Raw genomic sequence first — 27110 nt, 5'->3', positions numbered from 1 at the left:
CACATCAGTAGCAGCAGCAGCAGCAGCAGGAGCAGCAGGAGGGTCCACTCCTTCCCACAATCTCCATGTTAAAACGGAGCAACTTCTCCTTCGGCAGCCTGTCACCGTCCGCTTTGGAACGGCCGCTGCTCTCTACAGAGCCGTTACTTCGCTCAGCCCCGGGCTATGACGCTCGTGTGGGACATGACCGCATAAAGGCTGCCCTGGTCGACTCACAGTGAGTTCACATTAAAACCGCTGCCCTTAAAGACAAAGTTGTTGTTGTTTTGTTTTTTTTCCAGACCAACCTTTGTGTGCAAAGTCACGTAGACTGTTTTAAATTGTATTTATTTGTAGAATATGGACGTTTATAGGTTTTTTTGGGGTAGTAGTTTCCTAGGTATATTAGGCTGCAGTATACAGAGGAATGTATGTAGTGACGTTTTTTGTCTGCGCTGTTTCACCGTCTAGCTGTTAGCTTTTCTAGTTAGCTACATCACGTCATTCGTCATCTCCGCGTTAACGGAGCACACATGCTGCTCTAACGGCCAGGTTCTTGTTTGTGTGCACCGCTATCTCCACTCGATCAGGTCGATGTCAAAAGTGAAGAGCAAGGTCAGAGGTTTGATTTCATCCTTTTTATTCGGTTTAAGTTCACGTTGGCAGTGTACCGTATGGCAGGTTTGTCAGAAGGACCAATCACGAACGAATACGGTCCATAACGGCTGGAATGATTGCATCGCCAGCTCCATATGGTTCAACGTATGAGGTTAAAGGAATGCGTAACAAAAACAATATTACAGTGGTCATCAGCAGAGACACTTTCCCTCTGTTTGATTTATTTGTTTTATGTTTTTTGTATTCTCTTGCATGTATTATGGAGCCGTTTTTTCATCAGCTAATATGAGGTTAAGTGACAGTAATGCAACTCCCAGGCTTCAACGACAACCCAATGAACAGACGCTGAGCAAGTTGGTCAAAAAGCTACAGCACTTTCACGGTATTTTTATCCTTTTCCTAAACCTGAAAATGAGGTGTTTATACATTTTGAAACAAACTTGAAGGAAAACATGTTAAGTATTTAAACTTATTTTTCTCTTCCATCTCCTAGTTGTCATGCACTATTTGACTTGCATGTGTAGAGTTTGTATCTATCTATCTATCTATCTATCTACTGTATATGGTACAAATACACAGATTAACCAAACAAAACTTATATTACATTATATTACCTTTAGTTATGTTTCAAATGAGTCCTGGGGGACATTTTCAAGGACCGTTACAAAGTTCTCCCAGAACACAGGGAGAAATCATGGCCAGGATATCTAGTAGTAGTGTTTCTTAAGTCTAACAGCTAGATCTGGTGCCTGGTCATGCTATGCATGGGTGATGAGAAATGAATGATGTTGAATTAAAGGGAATGGGTGGTTGGAATGCAGAGGGCTGTTTAGGGAAATCATGGTTACTTCTGCCTTTAAATCACAGGACACTACAGCAACAGATGTCTTACCACATGCTGTACTTCTTTCTAAACTCAAAGCAACCCAGGGGGTCCTGCTGGTACCAGGGTTTAAGGCTTTGAATAAGTAGCCTAGATCGTTCCTTCTTGTTTGACTGGCTGCTTCTTCTTTCCTTGTTTCTTTCTTTCCTAATCTGGCATTACATATTTTACCAAAAATAATTTTTAGATACATTTTAATATATTTTTCAAATATATTTTTAGGTTATACTAAAGGCTGCCAAACCATATCAGTAAGTAATGTTAAGTACCTTTAAAGCCACTAATTGTAGACGTGCAACTAAAGCATGTAGCTTCTGTGATTGGACACGTATCTCATCATATTCATTAATTGGCGAATTCAGTTTCAAACTCCTGCCAAAATGTACTTTTAACATTTAATATCATTGTGACGTAATTCTAGGGTATCAAAACTGTTGAATGACAATTCAGCAACATGCCCATATGATGAGTGCATTGTTTTTGACTGTAATGTTTTAGCATAATCTAAAAAAAAAATAACCTAGGAAACAAAAAGTGACTGACCTTATATGTGATATATATATATTATTCTAATAATATTTTGCAAATACTAATTAATGTTGTTTTTTTACTTCTTAATTACATTTTACAATTTTTTTGTAGCATAAATTCTATAATTTTAAATATTTAGACACAGCAGAGTTTTTTTCACTTCACCAATACTGATCTATCCCCAAGTTACCATCCACTTGCAGTTAACCTCTGACCGGGTGGCTGTTGTGTGTATTTATAGACATACTGAAGTTAACACTGTGATTCTCCTGTCCATCTTTTTAAAGACTTGGTGCAGACTGCAGGACCTTTCTAATGGTGACTGCAGTTAGTATTCTCTTCTCACTAAGCCCTTTGTTTCTGACTGGCAGGATTTATAGAGGTAAAACTTGCAAAATGACACAAAGAATGTCTAACAAATCTCCCTGCCAGGCCAGGGTTTTATATGTTCCTGATAAGCTTTAATAGATGAAAGAGGTGTGATTGGGATTTATTTGGGTCATAGGATTGTTGAAGCCCTCTTTAGTAGGTCATCATGGTGCTGTGTGCAGACAGAGACTTATTATTTTTGTGTCATCTGGAGGATGATACATTTATTACACATAAAATCAAACAATTATAGTCTTATATACCATGACAGTTTTCCTCAATATTAAAGATGAAATTTTGTTTCATGATATTTAGATGGATTTTCCTTTGCCCAGTGGTGTAGCAGTGCTTGGCCAACAAAACTAAATAATTTTGGTACAAATACATTTTATTTAAATGAAATGAAAACGATTTTTTTTTACCTTAAAAAAAAGAGCAGCCATTGACGTGGGTTTCTGTATAGCACATAATCCGATCTAATTAAATATGCTCAGAATAACTGCATTATATAAATAGCCTTTAATTGTGGTGGGTGGTAAATACAGAAACGGTGTCAGGAGGATGACGAGATTGTCTCCTACCTGAGTTGCCTCACATGTCGTGTAGAGGTGGATTTTCTCCAGGTTATGTGTATCTGCTGCACTAACTGCTGCAACACTCTTGCTTTTACAGTGACAAGCACAATATTTTGATGCCATCTGGATGTTGATTAAAGTGGACTACTGCAATTCTGGAAACAGTGTTTGGAATTGTACATGTTGCATAAAGGATATTCAATGATTCATTTTCATATAAATGTAGGAGAATCACAGCTTCCTATTTTATTAGGTACAAAGGGTAAATTACTGTCATTACATCTACATAATTTTTAATTAAAGATTACAAAATCTCTGTCTGCGTTAAAACGACGAGACCATGTGTCTCTGTTTTCTCGAGGACATTGTAGGGTGAAATGGAAAACTGTGATACTTAATACTGGACTTTGACTTGGCCAAGCAGCTTGAAAAAAACAAACAGTGACTTAAGCTTTAAAGACGACATTAGGTTTCACTGCATGGATGGTTTCTGTGAAATGGGATCATTGTCCGACTAAAGTTTTTAAAGGGCTAGACTGTGACACCCAGCCTGTTAAACATGTGGCTCTATGGGTTATAGGTTTAATTCTTTATTTTAATAGTCACTATAAGCAAAACCTATTTTAACTATTGCTTGAAATTATGATTTTCAGGGATTAATTTCAGTTAATTAAAATGGGCACAGCCTGGTTATCATTTAAAAAGAAATGTATTGTATACTTAAAAACACACTAAACAAATAAGCTTCAACAACAGTATTATCTTTAACATTTAAAATATTTTTTTTTGTTAATTACAAAGTAATCAAATAAAATATAAAACCAAATTTAACTAATGCAAAACTAATGAATGTTTTACTTTGTTTGCTAAACACAAGTTACCCTCAGAGTCCAGAGCCATGATCATAAAGTTATTACAAGCTTCTACAGAGCAACAGCAACTTTACAGGCTTGTAATGCATTCAAGTTATACTTAAGCCTTTACAAAGAATATTATTAATTAACTTTAATGTCAGTAAAACTGTAGTGGGATGACACTCATTTTAGCTTAGTATTAATCAAATTCATTTTTTTCAACTTTGCTGGACTTGTTACTCGTGTAAATGTAAATGCTTCATGCTACATACCATATGTTTTAATCCCATTGCTCTTACAGTCTTAGTTGTCCCTATCTTTTATCTGAAGTTTTTTTTTTTTACATGGCAATATACAGTATATAGCATGATGATAAGGAGTATGCCTAGACCACTCTAATGGGTCACTTTTGGCCGTCTGCTGGGAAAGTTGACTAGCTCTAAATAAGCTGATATAAACTATACTTTGTTTGTATAGAAGCACCACCAAGGTCTGGTTATGCAATCGGCATGTGGCAGTGTTTCTCTCCTTTATAAACAGTCGTTTTCAAATTGCAGAGCTAGCGTGGTTTGCTGAGTTGATTCTGGCACAGATGAAAAAAAAAAGAAGTACAACATTTTAGCCTAAAAACTAAGTTTTCACTACAGGTCTCTGCAGTTTAGAGAATAATCTTCCTCTTAGTCAACGCTCTTCACATTTCTTCTATTTTCGTGCCACAGGCTGACCAAATGACCGTTCACTATCATTTCCACGTGGCATTTCACCGTCACTTGATTATAGACTGTTTCTATGAAATGGACAAAGATATGGTCAGGCCATGACAGGCTAAGAACAAACCTTGAATTTCTACACTATTTTTAAAAATAACTGTTTATCTCAATTACTTATTTAAAATGTCTTTAATGACAAACCAACATCACATTATAAGCATGATTTCAGTTTAGTAAAAAGAAAAATAACAGTCTGATTCTGAGGTAAATAAATGACACTAAAAGAGAAGAATATTAGTAAACTCCTCCTCAGGACTTTACCAAAGGTGGATGAGGATGAATAAAAAACAAAATAAAATGTAAATAAATAGTACAAAAAAACATGAATACAATATAATTTAAATACAAATTTAAAAAAGCATTACCAGTTATCGTGACTAATACAAAGAAAATAAGAGGACCATTTTGGTTAAACTAAAATATTTTGCTCAGAGCACTGCACAATATACTGAGAGACTCTGTACATGTGTCCAGTATTATCACACTATATTTGAACTGATGTTAAACACTAGTCAGTACCGGTAATTATTGATGGCTGTGATGTAGAGGATGTTGATTGTTTGCTACTTTTCTTTATTTCAAGTTTTTTTTTTTAGTTGGTTGTGATTAACCTGGTGGTTGGGATTGGTCGTATTGTTGAATGGTACAGGTGTCACGCCAGTGAACTTAGTTCATTTTTTTTATTGACCAAAGGATGATGCTTTCTGCCTCGTGTCTATTTCTGCTCCTCCCCTGCTTCTGGTCACACTACTCACCCTATCATCTGTATACACCCATGAGTTTCGCCTTCGGAAAGGGTGGTTGTGAACAAGCACATTCAATATGCAAGGCAACATAATAGTTTACTATAAATAGTTTACAAAATTATTAATTTAATAATCATTCAACAGACTACATTGGTTTTTGTGATAGTTTCAAGCCAAAGATCATTTTTTAAATGAATCACACAGCCTTATTGTGATTTAAACTACTACACAAGTCACTTGTTTTTATATTTACCAGTGGGTAAACCTGATCTTTGGCTCTGTGGAGATACATCAAGTTGGAACAGCGCAATCATTTTCCATCAATGCGATAAGTGCATTAAGATTTGCAAGTATAATTAGTTAAAACTGCAGACTTGACGACTGTTGACTTAACAACTTTTAAAGTGAGGTTGTTACACAGCGGCACACAGTAATTTCTGACTATGTTGTGCACACCCCTCCAGTGTTCCTTGTTAACATTTAGGCATTATATAGGCTTAGCAGGGCCAAAAGAAGAGATGTTAGGAGTGGGAAAAAGTAATTTGATTCTTGAAAAATCAAGAGAAGGTCGAAGAAGTGACAAGGTTTCCAAGGAGTTGGAAAAAACTGTACCTTCAGTCAACACATGAGTGGGATCTTATTAAATCAAATGACCCATTACAATATAAAGGAGAGATGTTTTAATAGACCAGGTAGTTGTCATACCTTGTAAAGCAGCTCAAACTTACATGGGTGTGTGCAGGTGGCAGTCAGCCTGTGCAGTTGGCTCAGAGTGACGTCATTGCTTCCCTTGGGAATAGGACTGGGTGGGGTCCTGCCCTGCGTAGCACAGTGGTGTGAGCAGCACAAACATGCGAAGAAGAGCTCACAAGGTATTGGGCAGTCTGCCTATACTATTGCAGCATTAAAAGTGAAAGCTCTCTGTTTCTTTTGTTTGTGCGCAGGTGAGGCAGGCTGCTCCCACCAAGGCTTCTGAATGTTGTGTTTCCTGCAGCTCTGGTGAAAGGTAAGCTGAGCTCTCAATTCTTGGCCCAAGCGTTTCACACATTACGTTTGAGGCGTTATTTCAAGCTAAATGTTTAACTGCTAAACTTGGTTTTTGTCAGATGCTGGTTTCATTTTCATTTTTTCACATGAAATACATTTAACTCAGCATTGCCAAAAGGGATCACACATGTCCCCTGAGGTGTGGAATACATTGATGAATTAAGTGCATTTAAAAACTGATTTCTGCATGTGTTTTGTCATTTTGTAAGTTAATGTTGCATTGTTAGCATTAGGGCTAGTCAGTGTGTGTATGGGTTTGTTTGTATTTCTCTGTTGCAAGTTAGTAATAGAAGCACTAGGTCTTTGACAAACCTCAGGAGCTTACAGGGTGTTTCAGAATTGTTACAGTTGTAAAGTATTCTGTTCTGTTTTGTTCTGTGTAATGAGAGCTACCGTTGCCTTTACACTGTATGTCAGTTAGGAAGTAACAGGATTCCTCCCAAGCTGATAGGAATAAAACAAAATCAATCATTTACTAGTGAAAACAGTTTTGTTTACTTCTGAAATCCACATAGACGCTTGGAATTTACTAGTAGTAAGTACTACTAGTAGTAGTAGTAAAGTAATGGCCATAAATACTCTGTTTCTTTTACTGAATTATTTGAATGGCCGGTTACATATGTTCTTTATGTCCCCCATGTTTATTTGTAAGCCTTACTAAAGTGCTTATGGTCTTTGTGTCAGCTGGCTTGTCATGTGAGATTTTATTGAATGCCTCAGCAATACTGCACAAAACACGGTAATGATTCATAACTTTATTGTTTCAACTTAAACTGTAAACTGTCTAAATAGCTCTTAAAGGGACAAAAAAGAAGTTGCACATAAAAAATGGTTAAATGGAGAGTCTGTCTCCAAAATTAGTGTTTTGAATATTATTCACAAAACTATTCAGTATTCAATATTCAGAATCAGCATTCACTCAATGATGATAAAATGTCGGAATGCTATTCCTAGCATGTGCTTTTAAAAAAACTTGTTCATAGTATGTTCATAAAAAAAAACCTGTTTTTGCACATGTACTATCATGCTGGAGAATACTTCATGCCTTCTAATCTATAATTGACTGTCAACACAGAGAGACTCACAGAGGGGTTTAAGTAGAGTACAGTTCAGTCATTAGATCTACACGGGATCCGTAGCCTCCGTACACAGTGTCCATTTAGCTGCTTTGTTCAAGTGTGGCTGGACTATTAATTGCTGGGACAAAGTACAGAACTTGCACCCTCCACAGTTTGACCCAATTAAATATTTTATACATTTCGTGGGAAGTAACTGTACCAGTGTCAGTTTCTCTCGTGTAGGAGCACCAGACCAGCTTCTTAATTTGTTTGTTTTGGAGGAGTTTGAATTTTCCTTTCTAGATAATTAAGGCGATGTTTGTGTAGAGCTAATTTGCTCATATTTTGTTTTGAGACATCCGCATGCTGAACCCGCACGTTTTCTATGGGACAGCATTTTATGCTGAAAATTTATACTGAAGGGATAAGAATTTTTATATTTATCTGTGAAATTTCACAGCACTTGAACACATATCGCATCCTAATTGGTTTAAGTTGGTCACGTGGTTTGCGATTAAATATGCTATTCAGGTCCAAGTAGCCCGTAATGGCCATATGTCTTCTGTTAAACTGCTATTAGCTTTAGTGTCATTAATTAAAATCAGTTATCTGCTATCCATTATCTCATAATTCATGGCCTACTTTCTATCCACTCAGGATGGACCGTCTCGTGGATTGTGCTGGCACAGATTTAGCCTCCACCTCACACCTCCTGTCTCTCATACTCCTATTCACACTCTGTCCTGAGGACCACCCTCAGTCCTGTCCATGGCTGTTATTGGCCTGATCGTGATACCAGAAAGCAGAACTTGTCTTCTTTGTTCTGTCATATGTATAGTGTTTATATTGTAAGGAGTTCTGTGCAAATTCCCCTCTGGATTGGTTTACCCTAGTTTTTATTTTATTTTATTTTAACTTAAATAGTTTTGAGCATTGCCATTGAAAATAAAAGAATGGTGTTCCTTTGGGATTTAACACTAACTATTCAAGTTAATACCGGATCTAAATTCAACATGGTTTTTGTGTTCTTTGCACACAGCAGTATTTGTAAGATAGAGTTTGTCAAAGGAGTACCACTTCAACACACACAGTAAACATACAAGTAAATGATCCTCCTGCTACAGGCAAAGCTAATCTTACTAATGAGAAAGAAAACTTTGTAGATCCCATCGGACATTGCCACAGTGTCACACTGTAGTCACTGAACTATGTTTTCTGGCCTTTCTTTGTACAGCAATGCCGTTGGAGTCATGTGTTCAGTCTCATGAGCATCAGACTGAAGAGATGTTGTTAATTTCCTTAAAAAGCATTATATTAACAGATATTAGCCAGATATTAACTGTGGATACAAAATATTCAAGGTCTTTGTCTGCTGTTTCTCTGTGTTCTCTGACACATGTATGTGTCTTTGTTTCAGTTTTGTGTAAACAAAGGAGCCTTGTTGGCACTTACTCAGTGCCTTTCTCTAAAAGCTGAGCCTAGCTAGGCTCGCCTTAGCCTGGTTCTCACACAGCTTCCTTGGCCTGAAACCAAATAAACAGACAGCCAACTGGCATCGGCTGTCAGGTCCAACATGACTCTGAGTTCGACCAGAGACTTGTTCTCGATTTCACATTTTATCTGCAGGAATGAACGTGAAAAAAATGCAGAAAGTCTGAAGCTCAGGATTTCATTTAAGAGTGTTTAACCAACAGAAGGTGCCTTCAAGAAAATTCCAAATTTTTAAAAAACTAGGGTTTCATTCACTTTATTATTCTCCCTCTCAGGTTCGTCTTATCTCTCTCAGACTGATAGCTCTGACGTTTGTATGTCCTTCTATATAAGCATTCTTTTGTAATATTTTTAGGAATCTTTGAACTCCATACTCTACAGAGATTTCTACAACAACGCATATTAGGTGCGGATTTTTTTTGCAAAGGTCCATGAATCTCTGTTTGGTGTCACAATCTACGTCATGCAAGGTGATACAAAGACACATTTCTGCTTCCCTCCTTGTTTTATTATTACTCAGTGCTGGTACATATTTTCTGTAACTCAATATGCCTGTTTTAATTGGATATGAAACAAGAAGACCATGGCCTTAAAAACTGGTTCTGATTACCATTTGTCATCTATGCTGTGTTTAGTCAGCATTGGAAATGATGTAGAGACAGAATTATTTTGCGTACATGAGGGAGGTTGTGTCTTCTGCTGGTGTAACATGAAGTTTCTCTGTAAAAATGAGCAAGGATTATCTTTAAAATCTTTACTGTGCCAGTTTGAGGCCCAGTGTCTTTTCAGATAAACAAAACCCTGGAGGACAGTGAAGGGAGGCACTCATGCCAAATTGGGCAGAGCAAGGTCAAAGTTGGACCATACAAAGTTTTAGTGACAGTTGTTATAAGCCACCACAGTCCACGCAGAACAAAGGCTGCCTATTTTAAGATCAAATTGGAAGTCTGGCTGGAAGACATTTTCTCCATCTGAGGTCCTTAAATATACATTCACCACTCCCACCAAACTCAAAATAGAACAACTATACCACATATCCTCACACGCAGGGCCACAAAAAAAGAAAAAGCCATGTGTCTACATTTTAAGTAGTGAAAGAAGACCTAGTTCTTTTATGTTTGCTTATTGTAATAATCATTTTTGGTGCAGGCAGGAATTCTATTTGCTCTTTGTTAAACTAAAATAATATTAATGTGAACACTAATGGTTTGGCAGTTGAAATTAAACTAACTGTAAGGTAATACATTCCATATACTGCAAATATAGTGAGATAAGCTACATGATTGGTTTGGTTTTTTTTTTTTTTGTCTAATGTAATGTATAATTTTTCATTTTGGGTGGGTGGTAGCTGAAGTGTGCTTATAGGGTGCTAATGATTTAATTATTATATTAGCTTTTAATTTCTTTGATTATGTATAGTTTAGATAAAAAAGGTCATTGTGTTTTGATTATTGAAGCCTTTTTCTTAAATGTTTATGGGTTCACAAGAAACTCCAAGATAACACAATATTTTACCCTTTTTTTTGTTTTAATTAATTTTAAAAAAATCTCAATTACAGGATATTAGTAAAAGACTCTAAGAGTATTTGCATTCATTTGTGTCTCACAGACTGTTCTAGTCCACAGCCTGTTAGTGTAAATCTAGGTCATGTGGTCATCCATTGGCCTCGTTTGCCACTGGAGCTGGGGGGTTAACAAGAGCAGGGGTACTGAGGAGAGGATAGATGGATTGATGGACAGAGGGGTGGCTGGAAGAATGGAGGAAGTGTCTGGACATAATTTTAGTAACAGCTGGCCTGGTGCTGTGAGGCCATCATAAAGAAACCTCTCATACAGTACTCTATAATCACACAGGCAGAAAACCTTTTGTGAAAGCTGTGCTTTGGTTTGTGTCTTTTACCAAGTTAATCAGCTGGATTTTCCTATTGTTTTTACTCTAAACATATTTTAAGGAGTAAAAACTAATATTTGTCAAAAATATAGTATTGACCAGACAGTTTCCCATGGGATTTTAAGTATCATTAGCCTCAAACACTCATGGATAAAGGAGATGAAAAGTGATCAGAAGTTGATTTATATTTAATTTATATTTTTATATATATTCAAAGGCATAATACCATAAAAGGGTAATGCTAGATTTCTCCATTAAAGAATGTTTTGTTGTTACTTTTGTTGGTGAAATTGAAATGAATGAAATGTGTCTACCTGTTGTTGTTGCTGTTTTTCTATTCCAGTAATGCACAGAATACAGATTTAGGAATGTTCGGTTTAATCATGATTCATAATTGATCCACAGCTGCCCAGTGATTAATTAGATGGTTTTTTTTAGTTGTTAAGACATTAAGCCATTCAGAAATCCTTTTGTAGTAAAATAAAACTTCTTCCATGACATTTGGCTGTTTACCTCAACAACTAAGAGGCTATATTTGATGGATATATTGGAAATTAACTTTATATTGGTAAGAAAAGCCTTGTGTCAAGCTGGTCCCTAGTATATAGATTAGAACATGTAAACAGGTTTCTTTCCAGATGCCTCCCTCTCTTCATTCCCAGTTGTTTTGGAGAATACTTAAATTACCCATGCTTCATGAGTCTTGCTGTCTCAAGGGGTGTGTTTGTGAGTCACATGCTGTTGTTGTTGCTCTATCTGTTTTCTAAGAGAAAATGTTAATGTGTGACATAGGAAAGTGCAATATTAACAGTTCTGGTGTAGGCTTATCTCATTGTAACCTTGGTGTTACCTTTTCAACAAAAAAAAGCGTATTGTTAGGTAAATATTAGTCTAACAAGATCAAGTCAATGTTGGCAAATCTGTGTTGACCAAGTTACAGTAACAAAATATAAATAAAAAATCAAATTCCTTTATATAATAACCAATAAAAGCATATTGTTCTTTTTTTAATTAACAAAAAATATTTTTTCCCCCAACACTTTAAAATGGCAACCAAGCAAATCAATAAGTAAGTAACTACAACTAGGCAACTACAACACAATGAACCCTTTTATCCAGCTGTTGCTGTGGTCAGAAACAATTTGTGCCCACAGTCATCACCACACCCATTATTACAACTGAACAGGTGTTAATGCATACAAATGAACAACTCTGAGGCTTTTTTGTTATTTTTCTGGCCCACGGGGCTGTGAAGTCACAGACAAATGGAACATGAAAACTGGAAAATAATAAGTTCAAGAAATGTAGTAACATACAATGTATTCTATGGTTAGATATATATATTTATATAATTTAATAGTTTACTGTAAATATAATAAAAAAAATAGAAAACAAATCAACATTAGTTTTCAGCCTAACATTGACATGAAAAGAATTCAGAACAAATATTTAAAAAATGTAATGCTGCTTATTTGTCACTTTATAATGTCAGTCAGCCAATAATATTGAACGTCCCTAATTTTTAATTATGTAAAACTATTAATGTGTCTAGCCTTGAATACCATTAGGTCAGTAGATGACATGAAAGTACATTTTTTGTCAATATATAAATTTTAGTTAAACAATTAAAAAGTGATTATTGAATAGACAATTTTAACAGGGATATACTGTATAAACTGATATACTGTGACTCTCAAAAATGTGATTACGCTATTAATTGTAGTCCTACACATACATTCAAACACTCACTTAAAAATGTTCCCATCACCACTGGAACAGTCTGTAATCCAGGTGTTACTGCTGCTTCAGGATGTCTGTTATTACATTTTTGTGCAGTGCTCTCAGATTGTGCCTGCTGCCGGGACAACTGAGTCAGAGAAGAGCCTTCCCTTCCCTCCTTGGCACTACGTCATGTGAATTTGAAGTTTTCTGCGATAAAGCAATGCGGCAGGCACACACTGATGGTCACGTATGCACATAACACACACCACCAGTGTGGGTGTTCTCAACACATGATACACACAATCCAAACACTCAGGCAGGCCGGGATGCCACACCCATGCTGAGTCTAGACTGTGTGATGTGTTAATCCACAGTTTTCCTCCCGACAAATCCTGCAGCTGTGAGGGCCAGCTGTGATTGGTTTGTTGTGTCATGTTGACCTGCTTTGGCAGCCCTTTGTGCAATGCTGAACCCCCTAGCTGGTTTCCATGAAGCCGGCACCTCTGCTTCAGTATTCAGTACTACATATGCACTGCAGCAGGAGAATGCTATTTATATACATGCCCCACAAACACAAATAAGGCTCATTTAAGGAATGCATGAATTTACCTATAGGCTTTTATACACTTTTCACGTATTGCCTGTTCCTTGAAAGAATAAAAGCTAGAGGATTTACAGAGGAGAGGACAGAACAAATTATATATGTGAAGCAGGAGAGGAAAAGGACAACAGGGAATGGTATAAAGGGAATACAGATGTGTGTCTTGTGGGTTATTTTAATATGTATTATTGTATTTACTTTTGCCTACCTTACTTTTTTCTACCTCCAGCCATTGTCAGCCCACTGCTTTTACTTCAGTCAATCTTATAAACATTTCAGTTGCCCGTATAAACTGGCATAGTCACATGAATCAGTGTAGGAGTTAAAAGATGAATAACATCAGTGAATGAATTTATGTAACATGCCATTCTTTGTAAATGCTCTGTGCTCTGGAAGACAGAGATGGTGCTTATTTCTTGGGTTCGTGTGTTTGGCACGTACAGAAAATGAATAGATTATATTGATCTAGGCTGAGTAGTGTGGGCGTCTAGACACTAGCTAGTGATAATAGCTAGTAATGGCTATGCTCTATTAACCTGAGTGTTTTCCTGTCAACTTTGTTTATTTAGAGATTAACTCAACACATTTAACTAAAATAATGATCTGTCTGGGAACAGTTGCTAAGAACATACTGTACATAATCCTGAATGTGTCATAGAACTGCTCCAACATTGTGAAAAAAAACAAAAACATTGTCATTTAGTAACATTTGTGGATTGACTATGTGTATATTTGTTATATTGCTAAGCAAACCCCCGTAATGTGTAGATTGACTTTTTACACTTTGGTGAGGACTATTCGTAGTATTTTCAGAAAGCACAATTACTTTTACTCATTAGTGATGTCAAAGATATTCAGGTCAATGAGGAAAAGACAGTGAGAACACTCACACTTTACGTGAAAAGAAAGTGAACCAAACACAATTTCCTGCAAGTGTGAACATGCCCGAAAATTATCTTTTCCTTCATAAATGTCTGAGTCAGTTATCAACCACTGCAGCAGAGCCCTGGTTATGATACAGACTGTTGACTAGATAGAAGAAATCTATTGTTCTATGCAGTATGCAGTGTACACCACCAACAGCAATGGACAAAGTTAAAAAAATTGTATCATTTTTTTAAGACCAGTATCTTATTTCGAAAACTTTAGTGTTAGATTTGCATTTAATGACACAACACAGCACAACACAAGTTTTATCTAATCCCAAAATAGTGTCTTGTTCATGCCTCAGGTAGGCTAAGATAATCTTGCTAATGGTTCGTCTCATTTCTTTATCTTTCAGTTCCAAGTCTTTGCTGCCCCCTACTGTCTTTGTTTTCTCGCTTACAATTCCTACTATAAATATCTTTCTAAAAAGAAAGCAGAACAAGACTATAACAACAGTGAGTACAGTATCTGCTGATAATCAAACATCCCTAGACTTCAAGTGACACTTAAAATTTCCTGAGTGTATTACTTTGTATGGTTTCATTGCTTATTATTTGAGAATCCTGGCATATTCCGCATGCAAGCCTGTTTCATATGCTGCCTTTGCTTGTGTGCACACGCGTCTCTGTGAGTGTGGTTACCTAAAAATATGACTCATCCGTCCACCCCTGCAAATAAACACCAGCCTGAATAGAGGCTTTTCACCTGTGTCTCTAGGAGTTGCATTTCTCTACATTTGTGTCCTTAGATATGCATATTTAACCTGACCACAGTTGGTATCAGCTGTTCAAGGAAAGAGCAGGGTTTTTTTTCTATATATAATTTGGTCTTATGTGAGCTAAAGCTGGAGGTGGATGTCTGCAGGCAGACAGAGAAGATGGAGTTGTCATAAGGCTGTGGCTGTTTTCTTGGACAGTGATACTCTGCAAACTGTGACTTAGCCAGTGCTTCTGGCTGCCATTACTCTAACAATGTGCAGTCTGTTGTGCCTATCACTGGCTTGTCCATTGCCACTGTGAGGAATGACTTGAGTGCCCCCATACCGTAGGGCTTTTTTTTATATAGAAGAAAAAAAATGTGATAGGAAGAAGAAAAAAGTGACAGATGTACAGGACGTAGTGAACACAAACACATTTAAATGAATGCAACCTGGTGATGCATTGTTGTTTTTGTGCTTCTCTCTCCTGCAGAGGAAAAACAGGTTGTCAGAATGAAGGAGGAAAGTTTGTTCCACCGAAGGCTTTCTCTCTGCCCTAATGCCACCTCCCCACCAAAGATCGACCCCTGCATGCTCACCCGTAATCTGTCTTTTGGAGGAGACAACGACTTCTGCAGCCTCAGCCCGGGTAAATAGAAATGAGGTCACAAACAAAGACAGCTTGATATTTGACATCAACAAAAAGCAGATCATTTCACCGTGTGACCTCGTTGGTCCCAGTCTGTAGATTTGTGCTAAACCTAAAATGTACAGATCAGCAAACCTCAGCTTCTGCTCTTTAGCTGCTTTTGGGCTACCGTCCTTTCAACTGTCTGTCAGCAGTTTTATTCACATTCTCAGTTTATTGTATGTGACCATGTCTTGTGGGTTCCCACCAGGGAGTGAAAGCGACAGGAATAGTCTCTCCATGCTGAGTAATGAACTTAGTCCTGTCCAATCACCAGGCAGCAAGGTAAGAACACAGAGCAGCTTCTACCTGTTCTGTAACAGACTCAGTGGATTTATACTCTGCCCCTTCTTTTAAATATGGTTGACCCCACCCCCAGCCCCAGATTTACAATGGTACAAAACAAAAAAAAAACAAAGAGCATTTGTATCCGGACAAATGTGCAGATGTTGAGCCCTCCTCCTTAAAGAGGAAGTGCACTGCAGTAAGGGCTTTTTACTAGGATGTGAAATAACACACAGCTGGTTCTGTCCCTGCTCAACAATACAAGTTAGAACTAGGTCTGGTTTTTAATCTGGTTCTATCTCTACTTAGAAAATCATACTATAGCATCCAAATCAGGTCCCTTTTGATGTTGGGCTCAGTGGCACATTATAAAAAAAAAGCTTTGGGACTTTCAATGCCAGAACCATGGTGGGAACTGTCTGAAGTATTGCAAGCTATTTTGAGCAACTCTGAATCCTAATTTTCTGTTGCTGTCTGCCTTGCTGATACAGTACATTAGTCCTGTGTTATTTCTTCACTTACTGAAGTAGTAGGTGTTTCAAATGACAACAGAGTAATCTCCATTGCCTGTTCTTAGTCACTTTAGACACAGCTGCCATCTGTTGTTCAAATCAAAGAACACAGAACAAACCCAGGACATTTTACACATGTTAAAAAAATGACCATATACAGAATGAGCATTGGTGTAATATTGAAACATATTACTCAATGGCTTAATGTGTGGTCATAAGAATAGAGCATGCGCTCAATGAAAAGTTCTTCACCTTTACACGAGCTGTAACCACTGAGCTGTGTAGCAGACAACGTTTCCATGGCATGTTAGTTATAATTAAAGCAAGTAACTTTTGAAGGACTTATGACACATTATATTTCCCTGTGCCACAATCTTACATCTGTTCATTTTCTCTCTTCTCCCTCAAGTCTGAGTCTAGGATGTTTAATGGTGTTGAGAAGGAATGCCCTTCCCCAACAGAGAAGCTGGCCCGGAAGGAGTCTCTCAAGGTTAGTTTGATGTAAACATGAAAACTGCTGAGTCATGTGCAGATTCATTCATTCAATTCATTTTAGGTGTCGATCATATTAGCCTCTGTGAATACTGTTATTTTGTGTGATCTAATTCCACCAAGTGACAGTTGAAGGTTTTCTTTCTTAGGACAATGACTGATTTATGTTTGTCACCTACTTTTATGTCATAGGTCCAAAAGCAAAACTACAGGCAAGAGAAGAAACGGGCAGCTAAGGAACTTTTTAGTGCACTAAAGGACCCCAGTGTTGTCATCATGTCCACTTGGTTAAAGGTGAAAAATGCTGTCTCATTAGTAGTTTGCTGACAAGTCAGAGTGATGAAAATATCCTGTATATTTTTTTAAATTATTTACTAAATTATAAACTAAGATTACAATCTTAAGAATAACTTCTCTTTTTTTACTAGATCCGAGGCTCTTTGAAGAGTTGGACCAAGTTGTGGTGTATCCTGAAGCCCGGTGTTCTTCTCATCTATAAGACACCCAAAACTGACCAGTGGGTGGGCACTATTCTTCTCAGTGCGTGCAAGCTGATCGAAAGGCCTTCAAAGAAGGACGGTTTTTGCTTCAAGCTCTACCATCCGTTGGACAAATCTATCTGGGCTGTCAAGGTCATTTTTCTTAAAGGATCTGTATTCTAATTCTTTTCATTAGAAACAAGATGTCCTAATTTCCCATGATACAAATTGCTGATTTCTTTGCCCTGTGTATGCTAACAGATGCTATGGTTGTCAGTGGGGTTGTATATTGTATTGTAGTTTCAGTTTTCTTAATCACATTTTACTTGTTTTTTGTATCTGTTCAGGGTCCTAAAGGAGAAAACGTTGGCTCCATCACACAACCCTTACCCAGTAACTACCTGATCTTCAGAGCTGCCTCCGAGTCTGATGGTAGGTTTTGTGTCTGTTTTGTTTGTGTGGAATTATTTTCATAATATATAATCCTTTATTTTCACAGATTTTTTTGTATCCCATATCCTTCTTTCTGGACTTGTCTCTCCAGGGCGTTGCTGGATGGATGCCCTGGAGCTGGCTCTGAGTTGCTCCAGTCTGTCTAAACTGACGGCCAAAGTAGTGAAAGAAGTGGATATCGGCTCATCTTCAGAGTCTTCTCATATACTCCAACTCCTGCAGTCCACAGCACTTACAGACACCGACCTGCTACAGTGAGTAACATCCACACAAATCCAGTTTTAGCCTTTTCTTTCCAATGGTTGATGGCAGGCATTTGGTAATAAGATATTTTCTCCTATCTTTTCCTGATTCTAGGTAGCTGTACTGAGCCTGAAGTGTATACTTATTGTGCAAATACTGCATGCCTGTTGGTTGCTCCCTTGCAGAGTCGCCACAGAAAACAGTTTTTGTACCTCTTTCTGACTCAGTCTCTTACCTGTTCTATTTTTACACAACACGTCCTCCTTCACTGGATCCCCTAATTTTCTCTAGGGTTTTTAACTGTCCAACCTCATATATAACTCCAGCGTCTTTGCTGCTGCTTTCTTTGGCATGCACCTTACCTCACAGTGTTTTGTATAATAGGCAGGGGAAGTCAGGAAAGGTCCAAATGGGGTCATAAGCCAAAAATGGTTGGAAACCACTACTGTAACACCATATCCACCCACCACCTCCTCCAGTCATGTTGTGCTGTTGTGATGATGTGTTCATACTGACAACATTCAACAATCACACCTCGTCACCGTTGACACTGTCTACACAGACTTCTTAATTGCAATATCAGTAATTGATGGGTGATAGTTCAAATCCCTTTACTTTTCTTTATGGTTGTGCTGTCACACATTAAAACACAAAGAAAAAAAGCATTTATTATTTGACTTCTGGCTTGAATGTGCAAGTCACTTACTGGATATCTGTGTCTCTCCACACCTCTGCTGCTTTTATTACCTTTGTTATGGCTCAAGGCTGAACCTCCCTTCCAGCCCTCCACCACAGCCCTGATCAGCCAATCACAGCAATCTGTGTGAGCACATGACTGACACAAGAGCAGGAAGATTGGATAGAATGTGAACAAAACACCTCCTGGAGAAGGACAGCAGAAACATGAAGCGTGCCAGCTTACTAACACACACACACACACACTTTCGTCCACGCTCATACACGGTGACACACAAAGAGGAGTATACATACTACACACAGATAGGCGTGTCAGGAACAGGGAAGCAACACTGCACATTTTAGCCAGTAGATAAAAGTACACAGACTGTATTTGTTGTCGTATTGACGGGAAACTGTAAAAGATTCTCTGAGGACTGATCTTTGAGGTAAGGTACGCTGCCTTTGAGGCATTAGTTTGTTAATAAAACTTGGTTGATAAGTAATTTAGGTTGTGTAGGAATGTGACTTTTCAAGTCTGTTTAGGCCGGAGAATTGAGATTTGTTTTTGTTTAAACAAATGGACTGTGTGTGATCTGACTTTTGCCTGTGTTAGTTGGGATAAAATGTGACAAATTGTAAATTACGTCACTCAAACCTTTTAGGATAAATGTATTATTACAACCTTGTTTTTCCCAATTTGTGTCTGTTGCATAAAGAAGTCAAAATTAACAGCACAATTATGTACAATTCTGTCTTGTAAGACATTCATAAAGTGAACCACACATTAGTATGTGCGTGATGTATTTTATGCATTTTCTTTATCAGAAAACAAAAGTCAAAGATAGTAAGGCTGTAAAAGGAACTGTAACTCACAATGGTGAGTCAGCAGAGCAGTAGGAAACACAAGAAAAGCAACCACAGCACAATTGTTATGGAGAAAAAAAGACGATTCTGTACGTCTGGTGGTGGTTATTGTTCCTGTCTTTAAATACAGCCTGACTCAGTGGTGTATCGGCTCAGACCATTCTGTCCAACCTTTAAAGGCTGCTCAACTGTTGGTTCTCAACACTCTCTGATTTTTTCCCTTGAATCCCAGAACATGGTCTAACCTTTCACTTTTCCGCTGTTACCGTCAGGTTGAATGACACCGTGTTGCTTGGCAGACACCACATGGAGCATGATGGATTTTCAGACAAATCAGAGCGGGAGGTTCACGATGACTGGGATACTACACCCAATGAGAATGGTGGAAGGCTAACAGAAGAGAGCGACGTGGAGCAGTCAGATGAGCTGTCCCCTGGGCCACAGGCCACGGCCTATGTGGAGCAGGGGTCAGAGGTGATGGCAGAGGTGAGGGGTCTAATTCCCAGTTCTGTGTAAAAAAAATTCCAGAAATATATATTGTCAGTATTTTGAACACAGTTCTCCAACTGGACATCCTCTATTTTAAGGTAATTTGTGCTTCCCTTCCTGAAGTGTCTTGTCTTTTCTCTCTTTCTTTATTCTTTATGTTAGGCTGGTGAGGCATCCCAGGTGGAAACAGTATCAGAGGAGAACAAGGGTCTGATCTGGAGTCTGCTCAAACAGCTGCGGCCAGGTATGGACCTGTCCAAAGTGTTGCTTCCAACCTTCATCCTGGAGCCACGCTCCTTTTTGGACAAGCTGTCTGACTACTACTACCACGCTGACCTGCTCTCACAGTCAGTGCATTTCAACAATTTTTTACAGTCTAAAAAATGAATAAAGATAATTTGTCTCAAATGATACCTGACTCTCTCAATCCTCTCCACAGAGCTGTGCTGGAGGAGAGTGCATACGATCGCATGAAGCAGGTAGTGAGGTGGTACCTGTCTGGTTTCTACAAAAAACCTAAGGTGATTTCTTTTTTCTTTTCTTTTTTTTTCATGCCTTGTTAGTGCATCTGTATAAGTCTGTTCAATGCAGAATGATTTTACAAACATTTTAGTTTCCTTTTGTTGTAAAGTTCTCCTGCTCCGTAGCTCACTACTGTTTATGTTCATGTTCAGGGACTGAAGAAGCCTTACAACCCGATCCTGGGGGAAACATTTCGCTGCTGTTGGCTTCATCCTCAGACCCAAAGCTGCACTTTCTACATAGCTGAACAGGTGAAACAAGATTCCTTTTTAGAATGTACACAAACACCCAATAAAGCTCCTCCTCTGCCCTGCTTTTTTACTGGAGAAAAAAACTGTTTCCTGCTTAACATTAGGCTTGTTTGTGTCTTATTTACTATGAACAGCTAGATCTACATTAATGTAACTAAAGATACAGCATCGAAAATAAACATTCAATTTCCTCTGCCAGGTGTCCCATCATCCTCCCATCTCTGCCTTTTACATCTGCAACAGAAAGGATGGGTTCTCTATCAGAGGCAGCATCTTGGCCAAATCTAAATTCTATGGTATATATATGTTGAAAGCTGTTGTTTTAGATGAGTTTAAAACAACACAAAGAGATCATTTGTAAATCCTGCCTTGTTGTTTTATGACCAGTAACAATGGGTTTTTTCCCCCACAGGTAACTCCCTGTCTGCTATTTTGGACGGCAAAGCCAGATTGTTGTTCCTGAACAGGGATGAGGAGTATGTCATCACAATGCCATACGCTCACTGTAAAGGTAAACATGTCTCATGTTTAATTATTAGTTTTCTGTGTCCAGAATGAATTATCTTAACTCCTTAATATTTATCACCATCCCTTTGTGTCCTTACATGTCAAATATACATTAAGTCTCAAGCTTTAGCCTTGAACTACTTTCATAACAACAGCCTTAAGCAACAATAGACTACAATGTGTTAGCACCTGTCAACAACTTTTAATATTCACTTTCTCTAATTAGAAATTGGCTTAACTGTCACACGCCCACAACACCAGCATCCACTCATTAGGTCATTTATTAATTATCATATTTAAAATGATTTCAATTTAAAATCTTTATAGTAACATTTGCTCCTGCTGCTACACAGCAGCAACATCAACAATGAAGTGATCAACACTGAACTACCTAGATATATTCACTCTGACGTTCCAGTCGTCTGATGATGTGTCACTGTTCCTGTAGGTATCCTGTACGGCACCATGACTCTTGAACTAGGAGGGAAGGTGACCATTGAGTGTGAGAAAACGAAATACTTCACCGAGCTCGAGTTTAAGCTAAAGGTATATTTTTAATTCTTAAGTAGTAGGATAACCTAGTTTGTTCATCATAATTATTTATATTATTTTGTAATGGTGAAATGTATTTGATTGTTTCCACTGCAGCCTTTGTTTGGAGGCTCTGGCTCTGTCAATCAAATCAGTGGGAAGATCTTTGAAGGAGAAGAGCTGATGGCTACAGTTGATGGACACTGGGTGAGAAATGGCTTCAGTCATCTCTGTTCTGACTCTAATGAACTATTCTGCTCCCTAAGCAGGTATTAATAGGTGTAAGGACGGGGGAACTTCTCAAATGCAGACCACTATCCAGATGGATTTAGCAGTTTATTTGTAGACATGTCTGTGCTTCGTGAAACTAAACTGTGGCTTTTATTTTGATTTGACAAAATTCATGAAATTGTTGAAAACACAGGTGCAGCTCAGCAGTAGGGTGTTTGTGGCATGCTGACATAAGATCACAGCAATCATTTCCCTCTGCAGCACAAACAAGGGCACTGGAAAAAATGCATAATAGCTAATTTGAGGTTGTGACATCTGTGCAAAGAAAATTGTCCTGGATAAGAAACCACTCTCCCAAGAGTAGGGGAGCAGTAAGAAACTGCTTTTAAAAGCTCAGTCTTTACAAAGTACAGCTTTATTTCATGAAATTACAAATCATTTGTAATTTCAAATAATCACACAGGATAAATTAATTCAAAGTTTTGTACATTTCATATATTTTTTTAATTTTATTTTTCAGCATTGCAATGTTTTTTAATTGTTGTGACGTTGTTGATCTTCTCACCATCAGGACAGTAAAGTGTTAATTAACGACAAGCACTCAGGCCAGCAGGAGACGCTGTGGAACCCCAGTTCAGAAATCCGCAGCCAGCGCCTCAAAAGACAAGTGGTACCAGTGGACCAGCAGGGGGAGTTCGAGTCTGAAAGGTAACAGCCACACTAATGGAACTATTCACTGTTACAGAATGGCTTTTTAGAATTTTCAGATTCAGTTTTACATTTTACATCTGACTTGCAAAAACCTCATGTCCTTTTGATGTCACTGTTCTGGCAGACTGTGGCAGCATGTGACCAGTGCCATTTTGGATCAGGACCAGCAGCAGGCCACTCAAGAAAAGTCTGTGCTAGAGGAGGCTCAGAGGAGAGAAGCCAAGGAGAGAGGAGACACACAGTGGATCCCACGACTTTTCCAAAAGGACCCTGTCAACTCTGAGTGGATCTACAAGCACATGGAGTATGAGCTATGAAAATGGTTTAAAACAAAATTAGGTTCAGTTAAAGACAAATCCACAAAGACTTTCTTTGCTAAATGTAGCATCTCTGTTTGACAGGATGCAGCCTTGGGACCCTGACCGATGTCTGGTTCAGTTTGAGAAGGATGGAGTGATCCAGACGCAGGAGAAAAGTCAACTCCGTGAACGGTCTTACAGGAACAGTTGGACAAATCAACAAAAGGTCAGCTGGACCAAACACACACACACACACACACACACACACCCCTGCTTACTGCCATGAAATCACACTCTTCCTCTTTTAATAATTCATTGCACTGACAGTCACACAGCTGAGTTGTTTCTTACCTGTGGTGCAGTTGTTGTTGTTCAATATGAACAAGAAAAAAAAGTGTATTTGCTTTCTTTGGTGAAGGTGAATGGGAAACACAGGAAGGCCAGCAGCCAACCGTCCAGCTGCAGCCAAAACACAGAGAGCAGCAGCAGCACACCTGAACCCACACACGAGTCCTCCGACAACGAAGGTACAGAGACTCACACATGCACACGCACAACACAAACCTCACCCTGTATGTTGCCTCCTTATTTGAATGCTGTTTGCCTGACATACACACAGGGTTCTCCAACCAGTGTGCGCGGTGCACTAAAGAGATGAAGGACTTCAGCCAGATAGAAGCCTCCATCACATGTATAAGGCAGACGCAGGCTGACATTCAAAGGTAAAACACACAGACAGACATCAGAACAGAGTTCACCTGACTACGTCAGAGGAACAGACAAATTCCATCAAAAATAACACAAGATCATCATTTAGCCCCCTCAGCAATTTGGGATAATTATCCTGGCCATCTGTGTCATGGCACAGTCAGCCAAATCTTCTAACTCTACCAGTCCTGCAGTTCATTTATAAAACACAGCCCAAGGACCACAAGAGGGCAGCAGCACCACCCTGAAAGCACCAGACAGGGATGGAAGGGCATTCAGGTTTTGAGTCATTAAACAAGAATAGTCTCATACATTTATATAAATAATAATAATAATATATTAGTAGTATTTTACTGAGCCCACTTGGGAGACAATAATCCACAAATTACCTATAAGTGCAGATGTGTCATTTAAGTTTACATTTTAATTTTGGTTCAACCTTAAGTGGACCTTGAGAAGGAACACACATTTTCTATGGTCAACACACTTTGCTGATGAAGGTGTAGTTAGTGTGTGTTTTTGCTGTAATCATAACCGTGACTGTTTATATGAGAAAACTAAACAGTGAAAAAAAATTCCATGTGAAACTCACCTTGTGACCTGTTTGATAACCTCTCTTGACCTTTCTCCTTCCTCCTGTCGTAGAAACCTGGCGGCCCTGAATCGTACTCTGTCTCGTCAGAGAACTGCCGAGGACAGTGTGTCACTAACTGGCCGTCACTGTCTCATCGTGTGCGTCCTGCTCTTCTCCCAGCTCCTCCTCAACTATGTCTTCACCTGAGCCCACTCCTCAGAGTTTCCTCCTGGCACTGACGTAGAATCCCATTCTAACCCTAAAAGCACAGACTATAATCAGCTCCAAGAACAGAGACTTTGGCTCAGTGTCAGGGGGACAACTCTGTCCCTGCTGGTTTCCACCGTGACAGGAGGACATTATAGCAATAAACACAGCCATTTCCTTTGGCCATCTGTATAAAGGAACAGCACCCCCTAGTGTAGCCAGACTGAAACAGCACCGGCACCCACGCACTTTGGACAAGCGAGAAGAGGGATGAGAGACATGGATAAAAAGATGAAGAATATGAAGATGAACTGAATGATGAAGAACAAGGTTTATGAAAGAAAGGGACGTAGAGGATGTTTCACCATTCCTTAGTGTCTTTTTATACTACCCTGCAATACTATTTGTATATGTGGGGGCACGTGTGTGTATGTGTGTGTGTGTCGTTTATACCTACAGTAGGCCCCATGGGCACAGGTGAATCAATGCTTGAACTGCTCTTCTTCCACTCCAGAGTTTGGGCCTTAATGCTAAAGCCAAAAAAAGAAGAAAATAAGTGAGTGAGTAACATGTACAAACGTAGAAGGAAATTCTTCCATCAGCGCATTCCTCTGTGTTTTTCACAAACATATGCGCTCAGAAATACTCTGTCTCATCGAATAATGACAATGATTTTACCAAAACAGTGTTTGACTTTGAAAGAACAAAGAGTATTTGTTTACAGAGAGCACTGTGTGTGTTCCTAACGCCCTGAGGAGGAAGGAGCCTTAGAACGAGGCTGCACATTGAGCCAAACGGTGTCTTTGAACGCATGTGCCTGTAGTGCCATAGCTGAAGCGATGTGACGATGCTCTGGTCAAGACCACGACACTAGTGTGTACAATCAGTTACTGGAGGGAAAAAGGGTGGAAATCAATACAGTTGGACACTTAGGCCTAATGTCAGAAGTTTGTGTGTGTGCATTGTGGTCCACACTATGTCCATGTGACTGTTTTATAATGTTAACTTCTTTTACCCTTATTTGGTTTTTGTACATATTTAAGCTCTCTGTGTTTCAAGAGTTTTGAGAATGTATTTATTGGGTGATTAATCTAGACTTTCCTAATCTAATTATACTTGGACGACAGAGAGCAGAGATCACCCTCTCTCTCTTTCACTCACCAAGTACTGTTTGTGTTAGTCTGCGTGTGTGTGTCATTGTACGGAGCACTTGTGTGTGTGAGCAAGCCATTTTAAGTTGTACTCGAAAAGAAGCCAGTTCTGTGAGCTTGGTTTTTAATGATAAAATTGCCAGTACTGAAATTAGAGAGCACAAATGTCTAAGTGCTTTTATTCACTCTGTTATTTCTTTTTTCCCCTCTTTGTATCTTTTTTTTTAACTCATCTGCTGTGCTGTGAGAATTTTTACAAACCAATCCTTCTGTTACAAGGATTAAAACTACACATAATGTTGCCTGATATTTTTGGTCATACACGTTGCATACTGTAGCACTACAGTAAAAGAATATAAACCTCATGTTGTCCTGACTGTTAGTAATGTCCTACAGAATAGAATGGATGTATAAAGGTCTGATAGGGTCAGCACTGGGTTAGACTAAGAGACTAAGGTGAATTCTCAGTCGGCCGGAAAAACAAATGTCACAGATGAAGACTTTACCTGAGGCAACAATGCAGGTGGCGAGTACTGTTGTTCTAAAGCGGTCTGTGTGTGAAAGGCTTTCACCAGTTCATCAGTGGTTCCTAAAGTGGGGGGAAAGGCATATGTAAATATTGGGAATTAGAAGATAAAAGGTGACGACGACATTCAATGTAATGAATGTCCAAGAATTGAAGTCCAGTGGCTCAAGTGTCTAAAACAACACAGTAATTAAAGCACTGAAAAAGAATAGAGTGGGTGGAGTAAGGAAAGACGAGGTTCTGCTTGACAAGCAGGAGGACGCAGAGCTGAAGACGTTGACTCTTAGTTTTACCAGGAAGGAAAGCGAGCTAACAATACATACAACTGATTTAATTCATGTGGTAATTTAGCAGTACTTCCAGTAGTAGTAGTTAAACTGCACTTGACCCAAAGAACATCTCACAAACAGCACATGTTGACACAGTGAATATAAAATTGTATTTACATTGTGGGTATATTTAGATCTTCACTGCTCATTATTGCTATTGCATATAATTATGCAAGATAATGTTTGGAGGAAATTAACGTCACAGTTTCTCCAGCAGCAGCAGGAGGGAGAAAGGATGTGTTAGAGAATGTAAAAAAATAAACCTTTGAATTCTTTGATCTTTTGATGATGAAATGTATTACAACCTCTGAGAGGAAGGATGGAGGGAGGACACCAGTAATTGGACAACATGTTTGGCAACTGCAGCGAAACACTCACTTAATATGCAGAGATGATAATGAGTCCACATCATTAGAGTCGAAGGTGAAGTGGTGAACTGGAGGCAGAAGGTGGTGACGCAACAGTATGGACGCCAACTGCAAATACAGACAATAAACAAGACCATTAGAGGAGGACATGGAGCAGTCAGACGAGCGCTTCCCTGGGCCGCAGGCCACAGTTTATGTGGAGCAGAACTCAGAGGAGATGGCTGAGGTGAGGCTGCGGGGGGGGGGGGGGGGG

The 27110-nt window shown here is 38.7% G+C and overlaps 2 protein-coding genes and 2 long non-coding RNA genes across 10 annotated transcripts in view; 2 read left to right on the top strand and 2 right to left on the bottom strand.

Annotated features, from left to right (window-relative positions):
* On the top strand, positions 1–25999 carry osbpl5 (oxysterol binding protein-like 5). 5 transcript variants are annotated; one of them, XM_008312295.3, is made up of 23 exons: positions 1–217; positions 6270–6331; positions 15253–15408; positions 15659–15732; positions 16654–16734; positions 16929–17030; positions 17165–17368; positions 17563–17647; positions 17760–17922; positions 19726–19939; positions 20105–20289; positions 20382–20463; positions 20617–20715; positions 20915–21011; positions 21128–21226; positions 21671–21768; positions 21871–21960; positions 22556–22692; positions 22820–22999; positions 23097–23220; positions 23413–23521; positions 23614–23716; positions 24348–25999. In XM_008312295.3, the coding sequence occupies exons 3-23, from the start codon at positions 15273–15275 to the stop codon at positions 24481–24483; spliced, it is 2598 nt and encodes an 865-aa protein (XP_008310517.1). In that variant the 5' UTR covers positions 1–217; positions 6270–6331; positions 15253–15272; the 3' UTR covers positions 24484–25999. The 5 variants fall into 5 exon arrangements, with proteins under 5 accessions (XP_008310517.1, XP_008310519.1, XP_008310520.1 ...); XM_008312297.3 differs by lacking the exon at positions 1–217 and adding an exon at positions 260–594; XM_008312298.3 differs by lacking the exon at positions 1–217 and adding an exon at positions 260–601.
* LOC112487099 (uncharacterized) lies at positions 22590–24382 on the bottom strand. The gene is made up of 3 exons (XR_003049859.1): positions 24295–24382; positions 22764–22984; positions 22590–22685 (listed from the first exon to the last, which is right to left on the bottom strand). It is a non-coding gene; the product is annotated as an uncharacterized LOC112487099 (long non-coding RNA).
* Positions 24937–26715, bottom strand: LOC103380362 (uncharacterized). The gene is made up of 3 exons (XR_521657.3): positions 26607–26715; positions 26141–26223; positions 24937–25013 (listed from the first exon to the last, which is right to left on the bottom strand). It is a non-coding gene; the product is annotated as an uncharacterized LOC103380362 (long non-coding RNA).
* Positions 26716–26810: 95 nt separating this feature from the next.
* Positions 26811–27110, top strand: part of LOC103380361 (oxysterol-binding protein-related protein 5-like) — a 5169-nt gene continuing 4869 nt past the window's right edge. For all 3 annotated transcript variants that reach the window (XM_017032866.2, XM_017032865.2, XM_008312293.3), the window contains exon 1: positions 26811–27083. In XM_017032866.2, coding sequence (XP_016888355.1) covers positions 27006–27083 — 78 coding nt within the window. In that variant the 5' untranslated portion in view covers positions 26811–27005. The remainder of the gene's footprint in view (positions 27084–27110) is intronic.

The sequence above is a fragment of the Cynoglossus semilaevis genome, chromosome 6, assembly GCF_000523025.1.
Source record: "Cynoglossus semilaevis isolate Cse_v1.0 chromosome 6, Cse_v1.0, whole genome shotgun sequence".
Classification (NCBI taxonomy): Eukaryota; Metazoa; Chordata; class Actinopteri; order Pleuronectiformes; family Cynoglossidae; genus Cynoglossus; species Cynoglossus semilaevis.
The sequence above is the reverse complement of the archived record's forward strand: the minus strand, read 5'-3'. Positions and strand labels throughout refer to the sequence as shown.

Coding starts and splice junctions, on each gene's coding strand:
- osbpl5 (XM_008312295.3), top strand. CDS start 15,273: ATGAAGGAGGAAAGTTTGTTCCACCGAAGGCTTTCTCTCTGCCCTAAT. Junction 17,923..19,725: donor ACAGACACCGACCTGCTACA/GTGAGTAACATC, acceptor TGTTACCGTCAG/GTTGAATGACACCGTGTTGC. Junction 23,717..24,347: donor ACGCAGGCTGACATTCAAAG/GTAAAACACACA, acceptor CTCCTGTCGTAG/AAACCTGGCGGCCCTGAATC.